We start from the raw sequence: 27,703 nt of genomic DNA on the forward strand, positions 1-27,703 counted from the left end.
GTTAGGGATGATAGGGGGCTACCTAAGAAGGCTTCCTAGAGGTGGCAGCCCTTCAGCCTGAGAGAAGAGCAGACATAAAGACCCAGGGGCCAGATGTGGCGTTTACATGAGTGGCGTGGCGTTTGTAAACAGTTTTTCAACCTAGGGAGTTAACTTTAAAGAGTTCCCGTTGCTCTTCTTTCAGAGTAAATGGCATGGTTTGGAACCTAATTAATTAATTATTAATAAGTTGTTAATTAATAATACTGGTTTTAAGTTGTCTCTGAGGAATAACTTGTTGAATTTAAAATAACATGTAAGTAGAGAATAAATGAGGTTCATCCTTTGTAGTGCTCTGCCTATCGTATGACCACAGGCTTTGCATATACAGATGTGAAATAAACGTATCTAGGGAAGCTAAAATCTAGGCACATAGAAAAGGACACAGAGGTCTACAGTAGGATTGCACGTTGGCAGCTGGTGAACTGATTTACATTATTTTAGAAGAAAATTAAATTTACAGACAACATTTAAACACTGGGAACTTTACATAAAAATCTAGATTTTTGTCTTCTCTTGAAAATTTAAAGTTAAGGTCTTATATGCTAACATTTGGGTGAGACTGAGTGTTCTCTTTAGGTGGGAAATTCCTTCTAGTTTACCGCGTCTCCTCTACTCTCTGTTACCTCTCAGCCAGCAAGGCTGAATGTCCCTTAGTGTTTGTCATCACCTCTAGTTGGTCTCGTCTTGTACCCTTATCTCTACAGAAAGCAGGAAACAAGAAGTAGACCAGGAAAAATGGGAGAGAGCAGATACTGTGGGTGTTTATGTAAAGGAAGAAAATTCGTACAGATTTAATATGAAAATAAAGCGTGTCTGGATCTAAAGAAAAACTTTAAGGTGGTCCTAGCCCACCTCTCTTACCTCCTGTTCCCCGTAGGCATCTGAGTTTTTGACAGTAGTTCTGTAGCAAGGAGGCAGTTTCTTTGATAGGAGCTGATGGTATGGTATTTCTGCCCAAACTTGCATGCTCTTTTAGACCTGGTCCTTACTAAATCCTTCTATGCTGATACTGATGAGACCGATCCCATTCTTTGAATTCTCCTTTACCTGTGGAAGCAGAAACACATAAACCAGCTGAAGTAAAGTAGGATTTGTAAGAAGAGTTCACGCCACATAGAGGAAGTGCTGCTGGGCCGTGTGCACCGTGACCATCCCATCCATTTCTCTAGGGCCCCCACTGTCATCTTCTCTCGCTCTCATTTGTTTTTTCCTCAGACTTGCCAGTCTGCTTACTCACGACTTTTTTTCTCTGTAATGTCAGCTTACCTTGCCTTCCTGCTGATTCAGGCCCTTATGCTCATGCTCTTTCAGTTTAGTTCAAGTGTGCACCATCCTTTCTGTGATCTAATTCCAGATTCCCCGGATAGAGAAGCTGATGACCCAGTGTAGGTCAGTTGTGGTATAGGGCACACAGCCTTTGATTCCTTCAAAGCCTGCAGTTTGGACGTTGTCTTTAAGAAGAAAGTATCAGTTGGGAATCAATGATTGGCATGTCTCTTACTACGACAATCTGGGTAAAGTAGGACAGTAGTGATGTGCTTCTCCGTCTTAATTGTTTCTAGGGGTAAGTAACGACTAAGTGAAATGTATGGTCACCTAAGCAAAACAGATCTAGGCTACTCAGTAGTTGAGGTGTGTGGCCGTGGAAGGAGAAAGGAAGTGGATAAATAAGATCTTAGTAGAAGCTACAGCATGAGAAACTAGTAAGATCTGGATTATCAGAAAGTAATAAGTACACATTTGCATTGCTTTAAGACATTTTGTTCTGTATGTGGAAGTGGGATAGTCCAAGTAGCTTCAGCATTCAGTGTTTGCCAGGCTTCATTTTGGATTCTTTACTTGCATTATGTCTGATCATCATAAGAACCTGCAAGGGTTAGTTGTGTTTTACAGGTGAGGAAAAAGAGACGCAGTGAGGTTTAGCTGTTGGGCCAAGGTTCGTGAGTTAGGTGGATGCCTACTTAGGAACTATGCTCATCGTAGCATCCAGAGGAAGAAAAGGAGTCCTTTCTTGTTAGATGTCTTAGAATGAATTGACTTTGACGAATCAAGGGGCTGGGTACTGGAGACTGAATATTTGTGTGTCCCCTTCCACCCCCAAATTTACATGTGGAAACCTAATGCCCACTGTGGTGGTATTAGGAAGTGGGGACCTTTGGTAGATGCTTACATGAGGGGAGGCCTCATGGATGGTATTAGTGCCCTTAGAAAAGAGACCGCACACAGCTGCCTAGCGCCTTCCACCATGTGAGGATGTGGCCAGAAGGTGCCATGTATGAAGCAGAAAGTGGGTCCTCATCAGCCACCACAGCAAACCTGCCAGCATCGTGGTCCTGGACTTCCCGGCCTACAGAACTGTGAGAAATGAATGTTGTTTATAAGCTACCAGTCTCAGGTATTTGTTACAGCAGTATGAACGGACTAAGACACGGGGCAGTGGGGTCATTAACTCAGAGCATGTATTCACAAGAAAGGTACACAAATGAACAAAATTGGGGGTCTCCCAGCAAGAAAGAAGTTGGAGGAGTGGGTTTGGGAATAATAAGTCGTGTTTATTGAGAGCTTGCTGTGTGCCATGCACCCTTCTCAGCACTTTACGTGATTAAGTCACTGAGCACCCACAGCAGTGATGCTGTTCTCTGTGATAGAGCTCTGGTTTCAGCCCGTGTCTGGTTGTGTCCTTAACCACGGACTACCTCCCCGTCAAGTGAGAGCTTGGCTGTAGACGTCAGCAGAACACTGTCAGCTTGCGCAAGTTTTGTTCACCATGTGTATGTTCTTTTTTACACCTCCGCTTTATTTTTAATGAAGTGAGACATTTCAGTAATATCTACATTGTGAAATAGTATTTCAGTGAGTCATGATACCACATCATTTTAGAATAATTTAAGACACTGAAAATCTAGACTGTGTACAAAGGGTGGCAGGACCCTGTAAGAGAGTTAGAGATATGTTAATATCCTCCTATCTGTGAGTTTCTAAGATGATGTGCTGTTAAATTCCTTATTGTTTTGAGCTTTAGATGCCTTTTATAACAAAATGTGTAAATCCCCAAACTATTATGCGTGTCTTCATTCTTTTGCTAGACTCTTAAGTGGAGTGGTGATTTCTTTTTGCCCTTGTTCCAAGATTGCAAAGAAAACTGGGATTCATGTAGAATTTTAATTTTAAGGTTTAGCACCAAGAAGACCAGTATTGTGAGCTGAGACCTCTTCTAAAGTGTTTGGTTTATTTCACCCGGAGGAAATAGTTCTACAGCCGGAGTGCCTAGCCATTCCAGCCAGCCTCCTTAGCACGTGCTGTTGGATACTAAGTGTCTGAAAGAATCGGCAGATTCCATCAACAGATGACCTGTCGGCCATCAGGGAGTTTATTACATGAAACTGCTTTAGGGAAGAATTAAGGTTGGCAAAGTTATAATTCCGGAGAGCTTCCTTGGGAATCTACTAGGACTGGTTTTTAGCGGGGCACAAATCTGTTTGAAAACTGATGAAAGCTATACCGCTTCTTCAGAAAAATGCATGCGTGCTCAATTTTGTATGTCATTCCAGGGAGCTCGTAGGTCTCCCTGTAGTTTATCTACAAATCCTGCCTGCTCTCCAGCCTATTTCCGTAAACGTTTTGATCATTTCCTACATAAAATAGTTGTTCTACTTTGCAAGGATATTTACCATATCTGAGGATAAGAAGGATGTGTTTTAATGTAGGGGTCCCGACTAGATGCAAATGACTAGTGGACCTGTTTACATAAGTGACTACAGCAAAGCCAGTAGTTTGGAAATCCTGATTCAGATCTGGGTTTGGGTTAATTTAGTTGTGCATTTAGGGTCATCAGACCACTCACCTTTCCCTAAACATCTGTACTTTCCTTTCTTTTACTATTATTATTCCTTCAAATGGAATGACCTTCCTTATGGTTTGAAGCCTTTCTTATTACTTAAGTGCCACCCTCTTAAGTCTTTCTATAGGATCCCAGTAGGGAACAGATGACACTCTAAAAATGAGTAATTTGAGGAGAGGTTAAAAGTGGCCATTTTTGTGAATTCAGGGCGTAGAGGTGGTGCTGTATTAAGGGACTGTTTAGAACAAGGTGCTGTCACTACCCCGAGGCCTGAAGAGGTGTGGGAAGGAAGCAGTTACTAGAACTGGAAAAGAGGGAGCCTGTGGGAGGACCTCTGATGAAGCTGTGCCCCTTGGTAAAAAGATTCAGCCAGCTCCAGGTGTCTTCACTGAGAAGACGCTGAGGAAATAAATACCCTGACCTCTCTCTCTCCCTTCAGTCTCCTGCTTGTGCGGCCCATTGGCTGAACCCAGCTGGAGGCCAGAGCACAAGGAGGTCTGTAGAAGTGTGGGGTCAGGTTGACAGAAGATCTGGAGGGGCAATGGGAGATACTGCCCACGTCCAGCTCACTCGCACCATCAGTCAATACACTTTATACTGTTGGGTACTGGATTGTGTGTCTGTATGGCAGTTCTCATGCTAAGAAGGGAAGAGAGCAAGTATAATTTCTACACGTGGAAGGATCAAGTGTAGTGTCCCTGGATTGTGTCCCTAGGCTGGTGCCTTGCACAAGAGTAAGCACAGATCTTTATAACTGACCTGATTTTCAGTGGAATTTTTCTGTCTACCTTTGAATAGATGAATAGGAATCAAGTCTATGTAGTTTATAAGGCTCTTTGGGCACTTTTTATAGGAAGAAAGATTTTCATTTTGGATCTATGGCATCTAATTTTGAGTTTTGTCTTTTCACTTGACTCTTAACTGGAGGCATCCTTGACTCCAGACTTTCGTATGCCACGTCCAATCTATCAAGAATTGTTGTTGGCTCTACCTTTTAAATGTAATCTGACCACTCCTCACTGCTTCTTCCGCTACCAACTACGCTGGTGCAAGCTACCACCACCTTTAATCTAGATAATTGCAGGAGTGTCCCCGTGCATGTCCCTCCCACCACCCTTGGCCCAGTACAGACTGTTCTCCATGCAACTTTCAGAGTGCTTCTTTTAAATTATAACTCGGACCATGCTGCTCCTCTGCTGAAAACCCTCCACGAGCTTGTCTTTAAACTCAGAATAAAATCTGAAGTCTGCTGTGGTTACAAGGCCCAGTGTGATAGGAATCCTCTGCCTCTCTGACCTCAACTCTCACCATGCCTCTGCTCCCTCCCTCCCTCACTGCGGCAGCGTACATAGCAAGCACACTTTACTCATTCTTCGCTGTTGCTCTTTCCCCTGTTTAGAAGGCCCTGCCGTAGGGTTTGCGTGGCTTCCTCCAGTCAGCTCTGCTCACTGAATCAGAGGAGGCCTCCTCTGATCAGCTGATAAAACAGCTCCTCTCCTGCAGCCTGATGCCCTACCTCCCCCTCTTTTCTTAGCCCATATCACCACCAGACATGGTGTATTATTTATTTTCTGTCTCCCCTCTTTAGAATGTAAACTCCATGAAAGTAGGAGTTTTTGTCTTTCTTTACTTTTGATATCTCCAGCTCCTAGAAGAACATTGAATAAATATTTGTTGAATACATGAACAAATGAATGACCAAACTGATCTTCTTGTCTTTCTCCTTCTCCACTCTATGCTTGTGCCATGGAATTATCTTCCAGAAATGCCCACTCCCAGCTTAAAACCCTCCCATTTCTCTGCCACTGTTGGGATGAAGGCCAGATGTTGACAGGATCTGGTCCCCAGGTGCCTTTTCAGTCTCTCAGGTCTAATGATCTGAGTAAATGAGAACAGGTGACACATTCATGGATATCTTCACTTTGTATTTAAAATCCCATTATTTTAGCTTTATAGTTGTGACCATCTCAAAGCATGTGCAGTTTTGTTTTGTTTTTTGTCAATTACAGACTTGTGAATGTGGCCATATATGTGGAACTGAAAACAAGTTCAATTTTTTATCGTGGTTATTTCTCTTACTTGCTCAAAAATTTCTTCATGGCTTTCCATTGCTGTTTAAATAACATCAAACCCATTAACTCGGTATTAAAGTGTATTACCTTGTAGTAGCTATAGTACCAGCATACCGTTTTAACTTATGTGACACACTTTCCATTTTCATTATCTTCTACCCGTCAGTCAGACTAAACTATAATTCCTACCTCTTTATTTGCATATGATGTTCCCCTTACCTTGTTTTATTTGCCTAGCACAGATTTTTTTTTAATTAAAAGGATTTTTATTGTAAAATATACATAAAATTTATCGTTTTAACTAATTTTGAGTGTACAGTTCTGTGGCATTAAGAACATTCACATTTTTCTATAACTGTCACCATCCATCTCCAGAACCTTTGCATCTTCCCCAACTGAAACGCCATACTCATTGAACAATAACTCTCCAATCCCCTCCCCAGTCCCTGGGAACCACTGTTCTGCTTTCTCTCTCTGTGAATTTGCCTATTGTAGGTACCTCATAAAAGCGGAATTATAAAATATTCGTCTTTTTGTGCCTGGCTTATTTTACTTAGCATAATGTCTTCAAGTTTCATTTGTGTTGTTGAAGGTTCTGGATTTCGTTCCTTTTTAAGGCCAAATCATATTTTATTATATGTATATACCACATTTTGTTTACCCATTCATCTCAGTGGACGTTTGAGTTGTTTTCACCTTTTGGCTGTTGTGAATAATGCTGCTATGAACACGGGTGTACAAATAGCAGTTCGAGTTCCTGCTTTCACTTCTTTTGGGTATATATCCAGAAGTGGGATTGCTTGATCAAATGGTAATTCTGTGTTTAATTTTTTGAGGAACTGTCGTGTTGTTTTCCACAGTGGCTGCACCGTTTTACTTTCCCGCCAGCAGTGCCCAAGTGTTCCAGTTTCTCCACTCGTGCTGACACTCGTCTTCTGGTTTTTGATAGCAGCTATTCTAATCATTATGAAGTGGGACTAGCACAGATTTTCTTCTTTCTTTCTTTCTGATCAGCTGGAATCTCACCTGTCATAGCTCTTTGGTGTTCTCATCGCACTTCTATCTACTCCCCTCTGGTACTTGTGTATTTAGCTTGACTTCCCATTTAAACTATACCCTTTTGAGGTCAAGATGGTGGTCTCGTATCCATCTAGGGCAAGGATGACAGGCGCTCAGTAGGTGTTGGTTGAATGCCTGCTGTGCCGTTCAGCCTTGGTGGTGAACATTGTGACAGTACCACCAAAGGTGAAATGTTGGCCAGTGATTTTAGTGAGAGTTTGGCTCTCGGATGTGCACTACCGCTGACGTAGAGATGAAGAGTTAGTGGACTTGAGCTGTGAGAACAAGGCTGGATTAGGTAAAGGAGAGAGTAAAAAGGAACCTTTCAGGTTTGGGAAGGTGAAGGGAACCTGTGAACCCGTCTCATCACTTGAGGAGGGATCATAAAGTGGGATGTTGTGATACATCGAGCCGACTGTCCGGATGCCCCACAGTCCGCCCTCTTAAGCATTTCTGTGCTGCCAGTCGGTAATAAATAGCTAACAGTTTTGAGACTGACTTACTCTTTACCAGGCCCCATTGTAATGACTTTGCATGTGTTAGCTAATTTAATCCTTACGAAACTCTGTATTTTACAGAAGCAGCAGCTGAGACACAGAAGGACTAGGCAGCTTGGCAGCGATGGATCTGTGATTCGAACCCGGGCAGTTTGGCTCCGTTGTCGGTTCTCTAAATCACCATCGTATGCTGCTGCTTGTTAAGTTTAAAAAAAAAATTAATCGTTTTAGTAAATAATAAAATGTTTATTTTAACACAGTAATACATGCATCTAGTTTAAATAGTCAAACAGCACTAAAGGCCTATGCCAGTGCAGGGGGTCTCTGAGCCTTCGTCCCCCATCCCCAGTGCTCTTGCTCCTTAGAAGCAGCAGGCTTTGCTCGTAGCTTTCTTCTGGCCTTCGCTCACTGCCTATTTCTGTTTACACACTATCTGGATGACTTCTGATCAGTGTCATCCCCTGTGTTTTCCCTCCCCGACTCGCCCAGTGTAGTTATTTTGCAATTCCTGGTTAAATCTGTATTCAGCTTTTACAGTAAACAAATATTATGCACATATTGTCCCTTATTATTATTGTTACCTTTCTTTTTGCTTTTCCTGAAGTTTCTACCTTTTAAGTTTTTTCTTTTTTTCTCCGTATTGCTAAATCATCCCGTGCCACCTGATAGCTTCTCAGCACAATATTCTGTATTGTCAGTCACATCAGATAATCTCTCAGGAAACTTATTTTTGCCGTGTCTGTGTATCCCCAGGGGTGTAGGTTGAACCTCCATTCCAAGGGTTCCCTCTTTTACCTCTCCAAAGAAAACGGTCTCCGGTCTTCCAGTCTGCTGTTGAATCAGGTGGGGTGTTACCTGCACCGGACTGAGGAAGGGGATCCAGCTGTCTAACTGCATCTCCAGTAGTGTTCACCCAGGTCCGCCCCCCCCCCCCCCCCCCCCCCCCGTTTCCAAAGGGCCTCGGTACCCCAGTTCCTGGGCCTCTGGGGGATTCTGTGTGTCAACCAGGCCGATCGTCTCAGCTTTCCCCACTTCTGGCTTAGGATTCAGCTCTAGAGTCTCTAGTCAGTTATGACTCATCTCTTTTCTGCTTCCAAAACTGTACTGTTCTTCCTTCTTTTCTTCCTGTCTTTGTGGGTTTATGTCTAAAAGTGATCAAAACAAAAGCACATTTTTTGCTTAGTGTTAGAGAAGTTTTGGGGAGGGAGTGAAATTTGATAAATTTATTGGGAAAATTATTAAATTATTACAAGTTAGATTATAAGAAACAAAAGAAATAAAATCACTTATAATAATATTACCAACGAGAAATGACACTATTGTCATTTTGGAGTATACCCTTTCAGTCTTTGTGTATAAGCTGAGCAGGTAGAAATTGGATTATGTCATACAGTGTTTGTGGGACATGTTTTGTAGGTTTATTACCATGCCGAGACCTGTAAATGCTATTTTCACACAAACTATTATGCATACCTTTTCTGTTGTCATCCATTGACCTTTTCAATCTATTCTTACACCAATACCACGCCAGAATTATTTAAACAAAGATTCACATGACAAGCACTCGTTTAAAAAAAAAATTCCTTTAGCTGCCTTTATTTAAAACTGCAGTGTTAATATTATTCTGTGCCCTGGTGTTATTTTTGGATTACCTGTATTTCATTTGGCTTTATTTCATCCAGCCTGCAGATGGCAGAATTGTTTTAGTTGAATGGAAATTTTAAAGGTTCAATTTTATTTAACAAGTTCTTGCATTGGAAAGAGAGGTAATTAAATGAGGAGTGTCTCTCCCTATTAGAGAGAAAGCAAATTAATGTTAGGAATCAGGAGCCAAACTAAGAAAGTACTGTGTAATTTACTTCTTCCTTTGGTCTATCTTCATTTCATGATTTTTGTGTGTTTAGATTATAGCTGTATTAATGGCACTCAAGAAGCACCATATGTAAATTGCTGAATTTCTTTGATTACTTCAGTCAGAGTAATGGAGCTTAGATATATTATTTACAAAACAGTTCTGCATTCGTATTTTAAGAGTTTGCTTATGTTAATTTCTTTAATCTGGAGAGACCGTTTAGAATTGATGTGTAGATCAATAATTTAAAGCTTTGATATAATTGATTTTGCTGAAGTATGAATGTTTTACTCCTATGGTAAAAGACATACTTTAGGAAACAAGAAGTTAGATTAGAGTACCATATTTGAAATTGAAGAGAGAATTATGCTATAGAAAGATTGGAAGAACAAATTTGAAGAAATATAGAAATTGCTTAGAGAAACTGCTGTAAAACTCAGTGATTGATTGTGTGCTCGAGATGGAAAGCAAAGCAGCAATATACTAAGCAAAAAATATTTATTGTGTCGTTCTATTGAGTCAAAAAAAGATTGACAGTTGTAGTGATGTGTGGGATTCTACTTTGTCAGTATGTTTAAGTATAAACTGGAATTGTACATTACTGTAGTTATCTTAAAAATTTTTAAATATGCTTTTTAGCTCCTATAGAAAGGTAGATTTTATAGCCCTTTTTAAAATTATAAATTTACAATTTTATAAATTGCAAGAGATAATTTGTTAGCTTGATAAAGAGGAATAGAATACTAAAATGACTACAAAAGAGTAAAATTCCAACTACATTTGGGGTGCTTTTTTTGAGTACTAACTGAAATAACCTGTGCGATCAGTGGAGAAGAAAACCACATTTCCTTTCTTCTTACCTGTAGTCGTGCCCAGTTATTAGTAGGAGATATAATTGGTGCACATTTCAAGGCCTCCTCAATTCGACAGGAGAAAGGTAGAAGGTACTGCTTGCTAGAATGAAAAGGGAAGCTGTAGTGAATTTCTAGTGAAATTAAACAATCCTAGGTATAGGTTAAAATTCCAAGGAGTCTAGAAAAGCCATTAGTATCTGAATAGAACTGGCAGCAGCCATAAAGGGTAGATACTAATTATGTGTAGCCTTGTCACTCAAAACTAATATTATGATTGTATAATTACTTTCCCACTGGAAAAGTACATTTGGAAAAGATGTGTATAATGTTCCAGTTGAAAGAGGGTATACTGGGATGAAATACGTCCCATTACTAATAAAGTAATGCTTACATTTTGAAATGATTTTCTAGCATGAGAGTCTGCAGATAGATTGGTTAGATTAATCAGAAAATACATTGCACATTTTATTCTCTGTGGTAAGGCAGTATAATCAATCAAGAGAGAGTACTGAATAATGGAGATAGCCAAAATGTCTTTCTTTGGTTTTTGTCACTTTCGTTTCAGAGTAAGGACAGTGATCTATTACAGAATTTTTATGTTTTATTGCCATTATTCAGAGAGGCAATTTCAATTCATCCGTGAAGGGTAGCTGTATGAGGAATGATTATGTTCTTTTTATTTTTAAAGTATGAAAATTTTTGAGGTTTTTGATGTGGTAATTTGGAAAATAATACTTAATAAAGGCAAAAGTTTTATAATATAGTCCTTAATGTCAGGAATAATGGAAATGTGAAGGTCTTATAGGTGGGAGATGACAATAGGAGATAGACTCGTAAAGTGAATGTGGGTTGCACCATGGCGCCCAGAAGCAGGGCGTAAAAATGTGGAGAGAGCCTTCGTCTCGAGAGCATCGATTTAGTGTTTGTCATAAGCTGGAGTCTGGACATGGAACCACTGCAGTCCATTTCTTTTGCTTCTTTGTAGTGGAACTCTATTTGATGCATAAATTTAATGTGTATGTGATTATGAAATGTCTCATCTCATAATGCCAGGCTGAAACTTTTTGAGAGAAGCATTGTATTGGGCCTTTTTTTTTTTTTTTTAAGATTTTATTTTTTTCCTTTTTCTCCCTAAAGCCCCCCAGTACATAGTTGTATATTCTTCGTTGTGGGTCCTTCTAGTTGTGGCATATGGGACGCTGCCTCAGCGTGGTTTGATGAGCAGTGCCATGTCTGCGCCCAGGATTTGAACCAACGAAACACTGGGCTGCCTGTAGCGGAGCACGCGAACTTAACCACTCGGCCACGGGGCCGGCCCCCTATTGGGCCTTTTTTTAAGCTATGATTTTCAAGAAGAGGCTGGCCTCTTGTCAGGGTGCTATTAGAAGGTAGTTTTTGTTTGTTTGTTTGCTTTGCTTTCTTTTAAACCCCATTTGTCACTATGACCTTAAAAAGATTAAATGCTGAGACTTGGGCTGGCTGTATATTCTTTAGGCGAATGTTTTCTTCATCAAGCCATGCGAAAAATGAGAAAGATAATAGACACAGCGGAATGCAGGGGTTAGACAGCTCCTTTTGTTATTTCCGAATGTGTCTGGCATGTGGAGCTCTGGCACTTTGGAGGAATGCTTGCCGTCAAGTGTAGGCTTGCTAGGTTTGCAGCTGGAGATGCATCACGATGTTCCAGTGTAAGTTTGCCTGTGCGTGCATTCCTAAACCCTCTTCCCTAGTTCTGATTCACTCCGGAAGTTCGTGCTCCAGTGTTTTATAGACTGCAATGCCCTGAGGTTGTGCATAGTAGTTTGCATTATTTTCTACCTATTCAGTGTCTTAAGGTGCCTGTTTTAGTCCACAAGAACTTAGTTTACTAAAGAAAATATGTGAAGATACTTTAAGCTATATTGCAGTGGTAATTTGCGTTTCAACTAGAGGTAGTTTGGAAATTAAATGAAACTGTTGCGGTGAACATTGAGAGACATGGTATACAGGAGTCGATGGCTGTGTTCTCCATTCTCCAGTCTCTTCTGAGATAGCTGTGTGTTTTAATAATAAAACAGGAGTTGGGAAACTCCTTGTGGCTATTTTTCCTCCCTTAATTCCAAAATATAATGCACTTAACGGTTACCTGTTGTCTTCTACGTTTGAAATATTCATTGTCAGTAGTAAAAGAGGTTTCTTAATACAGGAATTCTTTATGCACAAGGTAGGGAAAGTGTTTATTGGGATATTTGATTGGACATATGAAGAATGCTCACATGGGCTTGGTATGTCTGGTTTGCTGTGTTTGAATTTCTGAGTGAATAGGCTATAAATAACCAGTGATTAATTGATGATCCATATTTGTAAGGATCATCAATTAATGATGAGAGGTAGTACTGGGTAGTAGAGTTAGGCAGGCAGAATTCAAATCCTTCAATCGATGGATTGTGGTTTTCTCATTGTTGGGATATTAGGAGTGATAATTTTACTTTTCTGTTCTTCCTTGAGTTTGGTGCCAATTGAGACAGAGGCAAAAAAGTCACACAGATGGAGATCACAGTAACAGTTTTAAGGCTGATGGTGTTGTTGGATTGGAAAATGTGACTTAGATCTGTGGCCTACAGTTGGACTTTGCAGTACAGCCCCACATTTAGACTTGGGGCTTTTGTTGGAGGGGGAGAGTTTGTGTGTACAAAGCAAACACACGCACACCTGAATGGCTTCCTCACACCCGTGGGCCCTGATGCCGGCAGCAGAGAGAAGTGGGCTTCTGTCTGCCTTTGAAAGGCAGGTCCATTTAGGCCTGGCACATAGGAGAGCTGAAAGGAAAATGCGGGTTCCCTGTAGGCAGGCAGGTCTTAAAACAAAAGTGAGGAAAAGGTTGCGGCACGTATGTGTGCTCGAGTCCTTTTGCCGGTTCTTTAGAGAGGAGAGAGTGAAAAGTGGAGGGAGGACAGAGCTTGCCTCCAGATGCTTTGGAGCTGGATCTGTGCCGTGAAGCCGTAGGAACTCTCCATTCGAAATGACGGTAAGATTAGTTCAGTTTCCCAAAGGAAATCTTTAACCTCATTTAACATTAGTATTCAGTTCCCTTTAACCCTAAAACGTCCGTGGGAAAAAAAAGAAGCCCCATTCTATCCTCTTCCACATTTGAAATATGTTAGATATGGTACGATGTTTTGGTTTTCTGAGTCAGAGAGTTGAATAATCTGAGGAGAGAATAGGTTCAGTGGAAGATGTCAGGGAGTGTAATTTGTTACCATGGGTACTGCTAAGAGCTGGAGCATGCTGTTAACTATTTATTAGTATAAACTTCATATAAATTTGTAATCTGTCTGCTGTGTGCTCTCTGAGTGTGGTCCTGGACAGTGCATGACTACTGGGAAGCCCATCTGGCCAGATGCAGAGAGTGTCTCCTTTGTTAGTATCTAAGGAAAAAGGAGCTGTGTTTCATTGAGAGGCTGCCCTGGTTTGAGTCTGCCCTTTTGGATCCCCGGTGAATTGTGGTGTGGAACACTAAACACTATTTGAGATTAGCAGCTTAGGTTAATCGTGCTTGACAAGACACACCTTTCCTTTCACACTTAACCAGTAAGAACCTTTGATTCTTGAATAGTATAATATCAGAGGAAAATGAAAACACAACCAATTTAAAAAGAAGTCTGATTTGATTGTTTTGTTGTGACTTATCAGAACCCTAGGTTTTTAAAATTATTATTATTTTCTTATTTATCTTTTCTTTCCATCATTTTACTTGTAAATATTTTTTATAGCAACAAAACGGAAAGGAGAAGAAGATGAAACATAAGTCAAAATTTTATTTTTGATCTTGTAAGCACCTGGCTTAAAAATATGCATAGAGGGGCCTGGCCCCATGACCTAGTGATTAAGTTTGGTGAGCTCTGCTTCAGTGGCCCAGGTTCGCGGGTTCAGATCCTGGGCACACACCTACACCACTTGTCAGCCATACTGTGGTGGTGACCCACATACAAAATAGAGGGAGATTGGCACAGATGTTAGCTCAGGACTAATCTTCCTCAAGCAAAAGAAAAGAGGAAGATTGGCAACAGATGTTAGCTCAGAGCTAATCTTCCTCAGCAAACATGCATAGAGGACTGGGGAACTGTGAAAAAGGAGTTGAAAGTACTCCAAAAAAGAGTTTTATTTTTAAAAAGTTGAGAGTTTTATGTTTCCATACTCTTTACTGGACATTTAGCTTCATCAGTTGGGAGTCTTTTAGACTTGCGAATATTTTCTTCTTCAAATTGAATTTGATATTAATTTACTTGTACTTTTCATTGATGCTGCACAAAGTGCATTTTTTTTTGTGGCTAATCTTTCCTTTTTTCAATTCCAGCTGATCCTATTAAGATACTAATGCCATCACTGTCTCCTACAATGGAGGAAGGGAACATTGTGAAATGGCTGAAAAAGGAAGGTGAGCAAGTACATTACTAATGCCTTGTGTTATTTGGATCATTTTGGCTTTTTTTCTAATGAGTTATGTTATACAATACATGATATATATGAAATAATTGGATTCCTTTGCTAGTTAATCTAAGTTTGTTTAAATAAATTTCCCATGGTAATGTAGCAAAGATTTTCCGGGTTCAACCTGTCTTTTCAAGCAGAGAATGGTAAAATAGTTTAAGGCTTTTTTCTAAGTTTTAGTCCTTATACTTAGCTGTTAGTTTCGATGTCATGAATTTGTCGATCCCCTTAAGTTAGTTTATAACTTTATGATGATTCTGTGTGTGCGTGTGTATGGTTTTTTCCTGGGCTAGGCAAGTTGATTATGCATTTCATTGGAAAGAGCAAATAAGAATAATAAGGAAAACTCTCAAAAGAAGAGCGGTGGGGGAGGGCTGTGGCCCTACGAGGTGCTGAAACGTATCATTAAGTCCCCGTAATAGAACTGTGGTCTTGGTGCTTAAAAAGAGCCTCTCAGAGCCGAATAGAAAATGAGGCAGTAGACGCAGTTGCACATGGGTGTTTAGCGTATGCTGAAGGAAAATGATAATTAGGTTTATTCTTTGTACTATGCCAAGGAAAAGTTACAAATGAATCAGACACATAGTGTACAAAAATGAAAGCATACAAGTACTAAGAAAAAATTTGGTGAATTCCTTTGAACTTGGAAGTGGAATAAACACACTAACTACAACTCAAAATCCAGATGCAATAAGGGAAATATTGATAAATTTGATGATACAAATAATAACTTTAGTATTGCTGAAAACAGAATAAGCAAAGTAAAAAAACAAGTGACAAATTGGAGAAGGATATTTCCAATTTTTATCACAAAGGGTGAATATCCCTAAAAAATACAGAATAAGAAAACTGTCAACTCAATAGGAAAATAGGCAAGATATATGAAGATGGTTTACAGAAAAAGAATTCTGAATTCCTTGAAACATATGGAAAGATACTTAATCTTTCTACTAATAAGAAATATGCAAAGCAATACTACACTGAGGTATCATTTCTTACTGATCATATTGACAGAAATTAAGAAGTTTGACAAGCTGTTCTGTTGGTGAGGCCGTGGAGGAATGGGGGAAGCAGGCTCTCTCATACATTGCTGCAGGAAATGCGCATTTGTATGAGCTCTAGGGGAGAGGATTGGTCAATATCTAGAAAAGTGATGTTTATATCTGCCCTTCGGCCAGGCAGCTCTACTCCTAGGGATGCTATCTCAGCGTCACTCTGGCAAAAATAAGAAAAGACACATGCGTGAGGCTGTTTAGTGCGGTTGTGTTTGTAATAGCAAAAGGTGGAAGCAACCCAAATGTTGGTGAGTATAGGGTTTATTGAATAACTTATACTACATCCACAATATAAAAAGAAATGAAGAGAAGAGTATCTTTTTATACTACGGTAGAGTGATCGTCAGGGGAAAATAGCTGAGTGGAGACAGGTATGGTATGTACTATTCATTGAAGAAAGGGATGGGAGTACTAGTATTTGAAAAATTGAAAAGGTAAAACAAAAATTTGACAGTAAAAAATGATTACCTATCGACTGACTACTGGAGCGAACAGTGTGGTGGAGAAAGTAGAAACTAGACTTCTCTGAATATATCTTATTTTACCTCTTTAACTTTGGAACCATATACATATTTTAAATAATTTTAAAGCAAAATTAAAATTTAAAAGATCCCTAAAAGTTGAAACAAAATGAAACAGATGAACCTAATTAACCTAATTATATATCAAGCTCTGATAGAACCATATAGAGACGGATTATTTCAAATCTCAGTAGACCCGACTGTCTATCCTTAATAGATTATAACTGAAGACCAAAGAATCTCCAAAAAAAAAAAAAAAATCCTCAACTGTTTAAGGGAATCATATTGTAGTGATTGTGTTGCTATTGTTATTCTAAGGCTTTTATATGTATTTTATGGAATAAAGCAAATAGAGTGATTAAGATGATATCATTGGGAACCCAGACTTTTGGTGTGGTTTAAAGGAGAAACAGTTAAAAGATAGCTCAATTCAAGGAAAAATCTTGTGACGGCAAATTTAAAGCTCTTCTCCCTGGCAGAGCCTAGAAAAAGGACCAGCCTAGTAGCAGTGGGCACCCCTAGCAACCAGACTGTAGTCCTGAGTGCCAGCTCCCACTAAAGTAAGCTAAAGCTCCTTGGAAAACAGCTACTTCCAGGTCTGGGGCAGGGAATGTAGGTACAAGATGAGCTTGGAACATCTTGTCCAAGCTAATTTAGAAAGCAAAGAAGCTATCAGAACTGCTAAAGGCATCCTAAAGGACTCAGGAGCCAAAGATGGGACAATTTGAAGATCAATAAGGATAGCAACTGCAGTGTAGAAACACATTAAATATATTTGAATCCAAAGTTCACAGTAATATAAAGGGAAAAAAACCTAATAATTGTTTTGCATTGGAGGATGCTAGTAAATTAACTTATTTTGAAAACTGGTAATCAATTAAAAGATTCAAGTCTTTTTCCCCTGCCTTTCCAATATTAACTGTAGCTCAGGATAACCAAGTAGTTGATGAGAATAAGTTTCTCATTATTAGCATGTCCCAACTCTTAAAAGATGGAAGAATGATGGGGCTGGCCCCGTGGCCGAGTGGTTAAGTTCGCGCTCTCCGCTGCAGGCGGCCCAGTGTTTCGTTGGTTCGAATCCTGGGCGCAGACATGGCACTGCTCATCAAACCACGCTGAGGCAGCGTCCCACATGCCACAACTAGAAGGACCCACAGTGAAGAATACACAACTATGTACCGGGGGGCTTTGGGGAGAAAAAGGAAAAAATAAAATCTTTAAAAAAAAAAAAGATGGAAGAATGATACAATGTTACTGTATAACCATTTTGTATCCTCTAATGAAATAAGGGATATAGCCAGTGATTATCAATGGCTGCTAATAACACAAAAAGAGAGAAAACTAGATATTGCATGCTTCCTGATGTTAAGACATGCAAACACCAGCTATGGAGCTGTCTTGCCAGAAAATTGAACTGAATGTGATCAAACCTGTAGCTCTCACTACTATTTTCCAGGAAATTCAAGGGAAAGAGGGATGTCTTCAATGACACCATGAGGAGTATATGAACAAAATTCAGACTATGAGGAATTCGACAGCCCGTTTCCTTCAACAAATAAATTTCAAGGGGCAGGTAGGGGTGGGAAAAGGAAGGAGAGAGGGGAACGTATAGCTTAATAGAGATTTAAGGGGCCGGCCCGGTGTCGCAGCAGTTAAGTGCACACCTTCCACTTCGGCGGACCGGGGTTTGCCAGTTGGGATCCCGGGTGCAGACATGACACCGCTCATCAAGCCATGCTGTGGCAGGCGTCACACATATAAAGTAGAGGAAGATGGGCACGGATGTTGGCTCAGAGCCAGTCTTCCTCAGCAAAAAGAGGAGGATTGGCAGCAGATGTTAGCTCAGGGCCAATCTTCCTAAAAAAAAAAAAAAAGATTTAAGCGACCAGTTCCCATGTTTGAACTGTATTTTGACAAAACGTTTGGGGACATTCGAAAATGGTATATTTAATAATATTAAGGAATTAATCATTTTAGAGGTTTAATGATACTGTGGTTATATTTTTTAAAAATCTTATCTTTAAGAGATATGAGTTGAAATCATTATACATGAAATGATAGTCTGTCTGGGATTAACTTCACAATAACTGGTGGAGAATAGAAGGATGGGGCAGGATAGAGATGAAACAAGACTATTCAGGAATCCATTGAAAATTGTATAAGTTGGGTGAAAGGTACATGTGGCTTCATTAAACTTTCCATACTACTTTTGTATATTTTTGAAATTTTTATAATAATATATATTTTTGAAAGTTGTACAATCAATAAATAACCTTTGAGATATAATTTGGAGTGAGAAACTACTCTTTCCTCACCCTTTTATAACCTCCAGATGAATGAGAATGTTGCTGTTACCAAGAAGATGTTTGCTACAATACTACCTAGAAAGCTGTGTTAGTCTACTGTGTATAGCAACCGTTTGGCCGGATTTAAGTACTCAATACGGTGCTTAGAAAATAAGGCTAAGACTCTGTCGGCCAGGCAGATTGAGTGTGCTGCCGTGCTCACAGCGCAGGACAGAGGAACAGTTAACGTGAAAGAAATTGGGGAAGACCTTTTGTTTTTCTGGCTGCTGCTTTCTTTTCCTTTTTTCTCACTGGAGTCATTGCTGCGTGTGGCGGTGGAGTGGCCTCCCTCCCTCTGGAGTGGGCTGCCTTCAGGACAGCTTCTTTTAGCGCTCTGTGTAACCGACTTTCCCTATGCTCCACTCAGTCTGTAACATGTTAAACTTTTGTGGAGGGAGGAGGATGAGCCTCCAGTCCCCATTAGGGATTGTCAGACAGATGTACAGAGAAATTGTAGTGACCAGATGAATTCCCCACAGCCATTATTATGCTGCTTGAGAAATGGTGAGCCAAGTGTTAAAAAATGGACGGAGAGGAGAGAAGAGCGAGTTGAGAATGAAGGACATGGCCTGGGAGACCTTGTCTGATTCCAGAGACTGGCTGTGGCAGGGACTTCTCGGGTGTCACGTGTGTTTCAGTGGGCGCAGATGTCATCCGGGCAAACGTTGGTACTGAGAGGTCTAGTCTAGTGCTTATAAAATAACATTGAGAGAGTTTAGGCATTGGGCAAGAATTCAGAGTCTGACAGGGTTATGTTGTGATTCCAGGAGGTGGAGCCATTCATGGCATCACTTTTGCCAGTGACGACAAGTCTGGGGATCAGGAAGAGGGCTACCAAGTATTTACTTCAGAACTTGAGCCAAATAACTTGGGAGTTTGGGAGAAGGCCCCAGTTCTTTGAGGGAGACAGGGGTGCTAGGAAAGGTGACAGGACAGGTTACAGAATGGGCCTCACAGTAGGAGCTTGGGACTATGGATTGGGCCAATATGGAGGTTAAGAGATATGGTGCATTGAGTCTATCCAGGTGACTATGGCTGGTCCTTCGTGTGCTAGATATAACGTGTGACTGGAAGCATTACTTAATTCTGTTCCTTCCTGGGGAATACGTCTGAGTTTTGCTACGTCTCCTTTCCCTGTTATGACTAGCATAGTAATTGAAACAGACCCGGTACCACTGTAAGTAGTCGATTAGCAAATATACTGGCAGAAGAGAGAGGAAGCCCAAAGCAGCAAATAGACGGGGATCGGAGAAGGCTTTGCAGATGAGGTGCTGCTGGAGCTGGTCCTTGTGGAATAAATGGGCTTAAAACAGTGAGAGTGAAGGGCATTCCAGCTAATGTAAACAGCATGGGCAAAATCTGAGAAGTGAGGTGTCATGACATATATTTTGGCAACAGCAGGTAGTTCTGGCTGCATTAAGGGCACAGTGGATATGAGATAAGATACGTTATAGGAAGGATCCTGAATTCCAGTCTGCAGTTTGTCAGTCTGTGAGGGTCCTTATCCTGAAGCCAAGACACACCCACACTCCTGGTTATTTAATAGGAAGTGGTTTCTCTGTACTTTCTTGAGCCATATTAGTAGCATCACACTGAGTGGAACAGACCCTAAGAGCATTCTGGTATCAAGAGCTAACTATAGGCAATTTAAGTAGGCCCATTTGCCTGTTCACATTTAAAAAGTCAGTGCTGAGGACTTGTAGTCAATATTGACCATCTAAGTAGATGGGGTGAAGCTTCTCCTCACCACTGGATATAACATTATAAAACAAATCTTTTAAATGTAAGTTGAGCTTTAACTCAAGAAAGGGGTCACCAAATGTCAGCAACATCCAGAGTGGTGAGTGAGAGTCGAAGCCACGTGCCCCACTGCGCCTGAGCTGGAAGACTGGAATAGCTGAGATGAGGAACAGGTGCGTTTGAGGGGGAAGGAGGGAGGAAGGGAAATCAAACATTAGATTCAGGTTTAGATGTGGTAACGTTTGAGATGTTTATTAGATGTTCAAGGGAAGATGTTCAACAGACGATTATAAGAGTTGAAGTTCAGGAATGAATTCCAGCTTGGAGATAGAAATTTGAGAGTTGTCAACGTATGAATGGATTTTAAAGCCATTTGATAGGCAAATTTATTTGTTTGACTTTAGATCTATTTGGAATAGGAATGCCTACTCCCTTGAAAATTTGCTCTCATGGGTCTGTCCTCATGAGACTTTGGGGTTCAAATTTATAGTACTTGCATTTTCTGAACCCACAGGTAGAGATAAAGTGGTTCTGGGCTGTTGATCTTCCTGGGTTTCCTGGCAGAAGCCATTATTCTGGAAAGACATTGCATCTAATCCAAGCCACGGAAGATTCCAAGATAAGGTCCCACTTACCAAGAGTTCACAATCTCAAGTTTAACAATTCACAAGGAAGCAGTCTTTTAGGAGCAAAAGTCAGTAGATATAACAAGCAGCAGGACTAGACTTCCAAGAATTTCAGTCAATTGGAATTACTAGATACATAATGTATGTTTGAAATGATTAAAAATGTAAGAGAAGGAATTGAAAATATGAAAAAAGACAGACACTATCCAAAAGTCCAGGCAGATTTGAAAAGGACAAATAGAACTTCTAGGAATGAAAATTAATGTCTCTAAAATTAAAAAACAAAAAGCTCATGGTTTGGTTAAAGTATGATTAGATGTGACTGACCAAAGAATTCGTAAACTGAAGAGCAACCTGAAAACATTAGCTTGTACACAGCACAGAGAGAGAAGGCAGTAGAAAACATGAAAGAGAAGTTGAGACATGAAGAATAAAATGAGAATCATCTGAGAGGAGGATTTCCAAAAGGAGAAAAAAGAGAGAATGAGGAAGAGATAATATTCAAAGAAAAAATGGCAGGGAACTTTCTAGAATTTGAAAAGACGTATGTCATATAAGTGAAAGAGCCAGTTCTTCGTTAGGAAGCACTTTGAGTAATTGGCTCTGCATGGCTGCTGCCATCTTTTAAAATAATTACCAGTATCTAAGAAAGTTTCACCTTTATAAATAATGTAATCAATTGGAGTCTATTTTTAGGTTTCTTTTTCCTGATGAATTACGGAGCCTTGGCTATTTCCATATTGAAGATGACAGATTGTTGGTGTCATTAAATAATGATTCAGACACAGAACAAGAACAGCCTTTTAGGGTTATTATTAAAAGATGGGATTTCTTCACACTTGGAGAACTGATGCACAAGTAGATGAGAGGATTCTTTGGACCACATTCATCTCTCAGACTTCTTGCTCACTGGCAGTCTGATAAGTTATTCACACCCGTTAGGATGTGGAGAGAATGATGAAGAGCCAGGACACATCTGGCCTCATCAGTCTGTTCTTTTTCTCTCTGCTGACAACGTGCTGTTTCACGTAGAACACGCCCGGATCAACTTGGAGCCCCGGGAGCGTGTTTCCCTCAAGGTTGCTCTTAAATTCTGTGTTCTGCCACCTGAAGGGAAATGTTTGTTTACCAATACTTTATAAATAATTGAGAGCAAGCTTAATCCTTGGTTCTCAATAATTCACTGGCTTCTTTTTTAAGTACGTCACCTTTGTGATTTAATTGTGATCTTTTGAACATAATTTTCTTTTCATTAACATTTATGTGCTGTACACATGAGTAGAACTCTATATGTCTAAGTAGGTTTGGTACTTGATACATTTATAATAACTTGGTTCAGTCATTCTGTCTTTAAAATATTTGTATTCTGGCAGAAAACTTTTTATATACCTTTTTCTCTTATTGGCTCTTTTTTAAAAATTTATCTTGAGGTTTTTATTAATGTATGGTGACTGTTATTTAAAACAATGAGATTAGACCGTCAAATGTTAAGAGGATTGAACTTCTTTTCATGAAGAAGAATAATGTTGTATCTAATTGTGAGTCTAGTTTATTTTTAAGCAAAGGCTAATGATCTCCTAACCCTTTAGTGGATAGCAGTTCAGTGTTACAGACCTTTAAGATTCTTGAAAATCTGAGCCTCTGTAACTCACGACTGCTATTACTAATGTTGTGTGTGAGTGTTTGAAGCCAAGGCAAGAAGGGTCCACTGCAGAGTGCTCTGGCCTGGGGATCACATTCGTCCTCTGGGGTCCCACTCTGCCGTGAAGGATCTGGGAGTGAGTTGCCTGAGATGAGAGCTAAGGTATCTCCCTGGCTTTAGAATTCTGTAATAACTCAATTTCATTTTCTTTTTTGAAGTCATGGAAACATGCAGTAATATGGCATATAAGTTATTCCCATCTTTGTTAATCTAATTAATGTTAGAAAAGAGTTTTGTAATGAGTATTAGAATCCTTAATTTCAGTCTGAGGATTAAGTAAAGAATTTGCATCATAAAATTAGTAGAGCAAACACTTCAAAAGTCCTGGGTGACATGTACAATTTCAAAGTCTCTTGAAAGGTGAGTTGAGTTGTAATTCCACATTTTTATTACAAGTTTGTTATTTGGGCAAGAAAAGTATGCTTCAGATATCTTCAGTTTAATTAAAGTAGATATGGTGTAGTTTTTCATTAACTGGAAGGTCAGATCTGTTAGATAAAATAACAAAAAGGAAGAAAATATTCTTGTTCTTCCCTTTTGTGAGAGAATATTTGAGGGTATGAAAAACATTGTTTTCTTTCTTGAAACATTAGAGAGGAAGCACTGGCACAGAGCTGGGCTGAGATGTGCGGCACGCAGCCCAGCGCCTGGGCCGTGCACGGGACCTGCTTCCCCCGTGGTCCCGCGGCTGCTCCTGGGGCTCCCTCAGACCGCGTTTGGTGTGGGCCTTCCTTCTGTCGTGTGACTGGGAGCTCTGAGTATTGCAGATAGTTTTTGTGTGAATCTCAGACTGTAACTAATTTAGTGTATAAAATTCAGAAGTAGAACTGTTTGGAAGGAGTTTGTCACTGTTTGGAGTGTTGTCACTGGGTGCCACTAGAGAGTAACGTGGGTCTCTGGCTTCTGCTGTAGAAGAGGCTTTGGTTTCTCTTATTTCTGGGGATTTGTTTACATGTCTGTGGTGCTAAAATGGAAAATTTTTGAAACGTGCATTTTATAAATAGCTTCAGTGTTTTTTGAGTATACTACTGTTAACAGCTTTGTGGAGGTCTATCTCAGTAAATATTATTCTAAGTGCACAATTCAGTGATTTTTCGTAAATATGTAGACTTGTGCAACCGTCCTTGAAATCCAGTTTTCGAACATTTCTATCACCCCCAAAAAAATCCCTGGAATGTGATTGCAGTCATTTCCTTCTCCCATCCCAGACTTATCTGCTTTCTGTCTCTAAAATTTTGCTTTTTCTGGACATTTCGTGCAAATAGAATCATATAGTATCTAACTGTTTGTGACTGGCTTCTCCCATTTGGCATGAATTTGAGGTTTATCCGTGTTGTAGCATGTATCAGCAGTTCATTCTTTTTATTGCTGAATTGCATTCCAGCGTTAATGCTTTTTTGCATTTCTGTTAATATTTGTATTATGTCAGAATTTTAGAATTGGAGAGTATTCTTCAGTAAACTTTCTTGGTGCTAGAAATGCTGTGTCTGCACTGACCAATACAGTCCCTACTAGCCACGTGGGTGTCAAGCACTTGAAATGGGCAACACAATGAAATCTAAGGGTCAGAAGGGTGTGAGGGAGGTTCCTGGCAGTCTCCTCGAGCTGCTGCTCCTGCCTTCAGCCCTCAGGGAAGGACCTCAGATGGCCAAGGAGCCAGGTTGCCTGGGTCTTGGGCCATGCACATGACACCCCTTCTTGTTTGTGTGATGAAGTGAGAAGAGTTGGCAAACACTGCCTGGGGACCTCTCCTCTGTCTTCGGCACACCGCCGTAGACACTGCCCGGATCAGGTGGCGTTGTCTGCTTGTTTGTACTCTTCTTCAATCAGATTAGGAGCTTCTCGAAGCAGGTCTGTCTTATTATTACTTTTACCACAGTGTCTTGCACAGTGTCATTCACACGGGGCAGCTGGTACATATTTGTTGAGTAAACACTTGACTTATTTCTCTCTTTAATCCTGGTTGTCATCATTGTTCAACATCGCACAAGAAGAGGTTTTCCCTATAGTGTTCATGTAGGTGTGATTTTTTTTGGTCTTACAGATAAAAGCTAACTCTCCCCCACCACTATCATTGCACATACCTTTTAAATAAAGACTTTTATTCTTAATGTTTAGCAGAAAAAAATTATTTTGTGAAAGCCACAGAATGTGTTTAGTTCATAATATAAACATCGCATTAAGTGTGGTTCATGAAGACTATACCTCCTACCCAGACTTTAAAAAGAGAAAGGGAAGCCTCTGTACGCTCCAGCCCTCGGCTCTGGCAGCTGCCCATCTGGACAAAGGAACAAGATGATGATGCTGGCTTCGGTGCTGGGGAGCGGCCCCCGGGCGGGCCTCTGCTCCGGCCCCTCCTGGGGCCCGCACTCGCGCTCCGGGCCCGCTCCGCCTTGCCTGCTGACACACCACGAGGAGATGGCACAGGGACACTGCAAGGCTGCCGTCTCCTTCCACAACTGGTCAGCCATCAACGTGGCAGCTGAGGAGCCGTCTGTCAACTCACTCCATCCGTGATAGTCTGTCCTGGCTTCTCAGTCTTCTCTATGCTATGAACTCGTTGTAGACAGAGCCCTATCTTATCGTTGTGTTTATACCTAGTGCTTAGTTATACACTGATGTTTGTCGAATGATCTGTTTGAGATCTCAGAATATGGACTGGGCAGCCAGAGTGAATCTTGGTTCTTAATAACATCCCGAACATTTTTATCTAAAGATGTTTTGAACTGTTATTTGAAGATGTGGAGAGTTCACGTGTCGTTTTCAGTTCCATGATTTTTGTGTGTGTGTAGCTGCACATTCAAAACCTTCCTGAGACTCAGAGAGATTGAGTAACTTAGTCACGATTACTAGTTAAGTGTCAGAACTTGGAATCAAACCTGTGTCTGAGTTGGAAGAGGTTTTTTAACTATCCTGCTTGTGGCTTTTCTGAATTGTAGCCTAATTGTTGATCAAGGCTGAACCTGAATAGATTTGGAATCTTCATGGCTCATTATTTAGTCTCAAAATTTTCTTTAGGCATTTACATTATGTTTTATTATTGATAGATAGAACTTGAGTTTTGTGATAAATTAGAGGTAATGTGCCCTGGTGTAATAACACGACGTTTAAGCTTTGCTGTGGTTGCTCAGGAAAGCTCACCGCACGACGGATAGATCCTTTCCTTCTCTGTTTCTCTCCATTTTCTCTCTCTCTCGGCATTCTCATAGAGCTGATATATATGTCTATGTTAGCTGAGGAGATGTACATATAATTAAAATAAAAAGCAAGCAAGCTACCTAAGTTTTTAAGTGTTAGAAGCATACTGCAAATTAAATGTTAGAACCAAAAGAAATAGAAAGGACAATTTGATGTACACCTTATGAGGAAATGGGGATTTGTGAAATTATTGCAATTTTTCCCTGAAGTGTTTCAATCTCAGACGCTTTGTTTGGAGGCACTAGCTAGAGCCCTGGAGAGGGAAGCAGGACGTAAAACACCTCGTAAAGAAGCTCCTGGTCTGCTGGACAGAGGAGCACCCGATTGTAAAAAGCAGCTAATAATGCAACATAGCTTTTGATAATGCAATTTGTGATTCATTCAAATTGATTAGGACTGCTATAGGAATTCAGGAATGGGAACGAAATCATCTAGGTTGATCTGTGCTGAAGTAGAATTTGTGGATGGGCGTTTGGAATTTGAAATAGGTGAGCACAAGTGATAAACATCATTTTACTGTTTTCCTGTGACCAGAATTCCTTCCTAGGAGTCTAGAAGAAGTATTTGATTGTTAGGTTGCCTAGTTCAATTGTTTTTTCCATGGTTACAGCAGAAGCATATAAGGGTGTGACTTTTTCCTTTTGAGAGGCAATCTATTCCAACTGCTAAAGCATCTGGCCTGTAAAGGAATGTGTGAGCAGTTACGTGCCCTGGCGCTGTCACCTCCTCTGTAGGACCAGTGAGGGGCCCTTTGGTCTCATCTCTCCTTACCTCACCCCCCAGTCTCGTTGCTTTTCTCAGGTACCGTGAGCTGGGTGCTCCCGAGTCCTGTTCTCTTTCACCCTCAGGGCTTTGGCTGTGTGGTGCCTGCTGCCTGGTTCACTGCCCTTCACTTGACTGTCTCTTCATCTTTTCAGGCTCAGATTCGATGTCATTTTTTTAGGAAGCATTCACACCCTCCGGAAACTGCATTAGACGCCCCTCCTGAATGTTCCACAGCATCCTGACTGCACCCAATCCCACTGTAATTCCCAGTTAACTTGTCCCAGTTATTTTTGCTGTGTGTGACGGAGTGTATTTGTATGTTACATATATTTCTATTTCTGTATTTTTTAGTCTGTTTTTGTTTTAGGTCTGTCTCTTGTCAGCCACATTTACCCAGATTTTTGTTGTTGTTGTTCATTTTGGTAATTTCTGCTCTTAGTAGGTGGTTTATTAACACTTACGTTTATTGCAAGTATGGATACATTTGAACTTATTTCTGCCATTTTTGTGTTTTCTACTTTTTTTTTTTCTTTTCATGTGTCTGCAATTGGATGGCAGGTTTTGTTATTTAATTTTTTCTCTTCTTTTTTGATTGCTGTGGATTGTATTTCTGTTTTTATATTTTTCTGGTATATACCATTAAGTTTTTTGGATACGTAATTAAATTTTGCCAACAAAGTCGAGTTATCTATCATTTTTCCGCTTATCTGTATCAGAGTTCTTAGCATGCTTTAACTATCAACTAAACATTCCCTTCCCAGCTTATTATTGTTTTGAGTTTGAGTTTTACACTTTTTAAAACAACATTTTATTTTTATTTTATTTTGTTTATTTATTTTTTGAGGAAGCTTAGCCCTGAGCCAACATCGGCTGCCAATCCTCTTCTTTTTGCTGAGGAAGATTGGCCTTGAGCTAACATCTGTGCCCGTCTTGGTCTCTTTTATATGTGGGACACCTGCCACAGTGTGGCTTGATGAGCAGTACACATGTCCACCCCTGGGATCCAAACCAGGGAACCCCAGGCCACTGAAGCAGAGCGCGTGAATCCAACCGTATGCCACCAG

At 40.3% G+C, this 27,703-nt stretch overlaps 1 protein-coding gene across 7 annotated transcripts in view; it reads left to right on the forward strand.

Annotated features, from left to right (window-relative positions):
• PDHX (pyruvate dehydrogenase complex component X) overlaps positions 1–27,703 on the forward strand; it is a 179,739-nt gene that overhangs the window by 2,888 nt on the left and 149,148 nt on the right. For all 7 annotated transcript variants that reach the window (XR_011423816.1, XR_011423817.1, XR_011423815.1 and 4 more), the window contains exon 2: positions 14,554–14,634. Coding sequence is in view for 1 of the 7 variants with exons in the window: in XM_001503314.5 (XP_001503364.2) it covers positions 14,554–14,634 (81 nt within the window). In the remaining 6 variants the exon portion in view is untranslated. The remainder of the gene's footprint in view (positions 1–14,553; positions 14,635–27,703) is intronic.

The sequence above is a fragment of the Equus caballus genome, chromosome 12 (assembly GCF_041296265.1).
Source record: "Equus caballus isolate H_3958 breed thoroughbred chromosome 12, TB-T2T, whole genome shotgun sequence".
Lineage (NCBI taxonomy): Eukaryota > Metazoa > Chordata > Mammalia > Perissodactyla > Equidae > Equus > Equus caballus.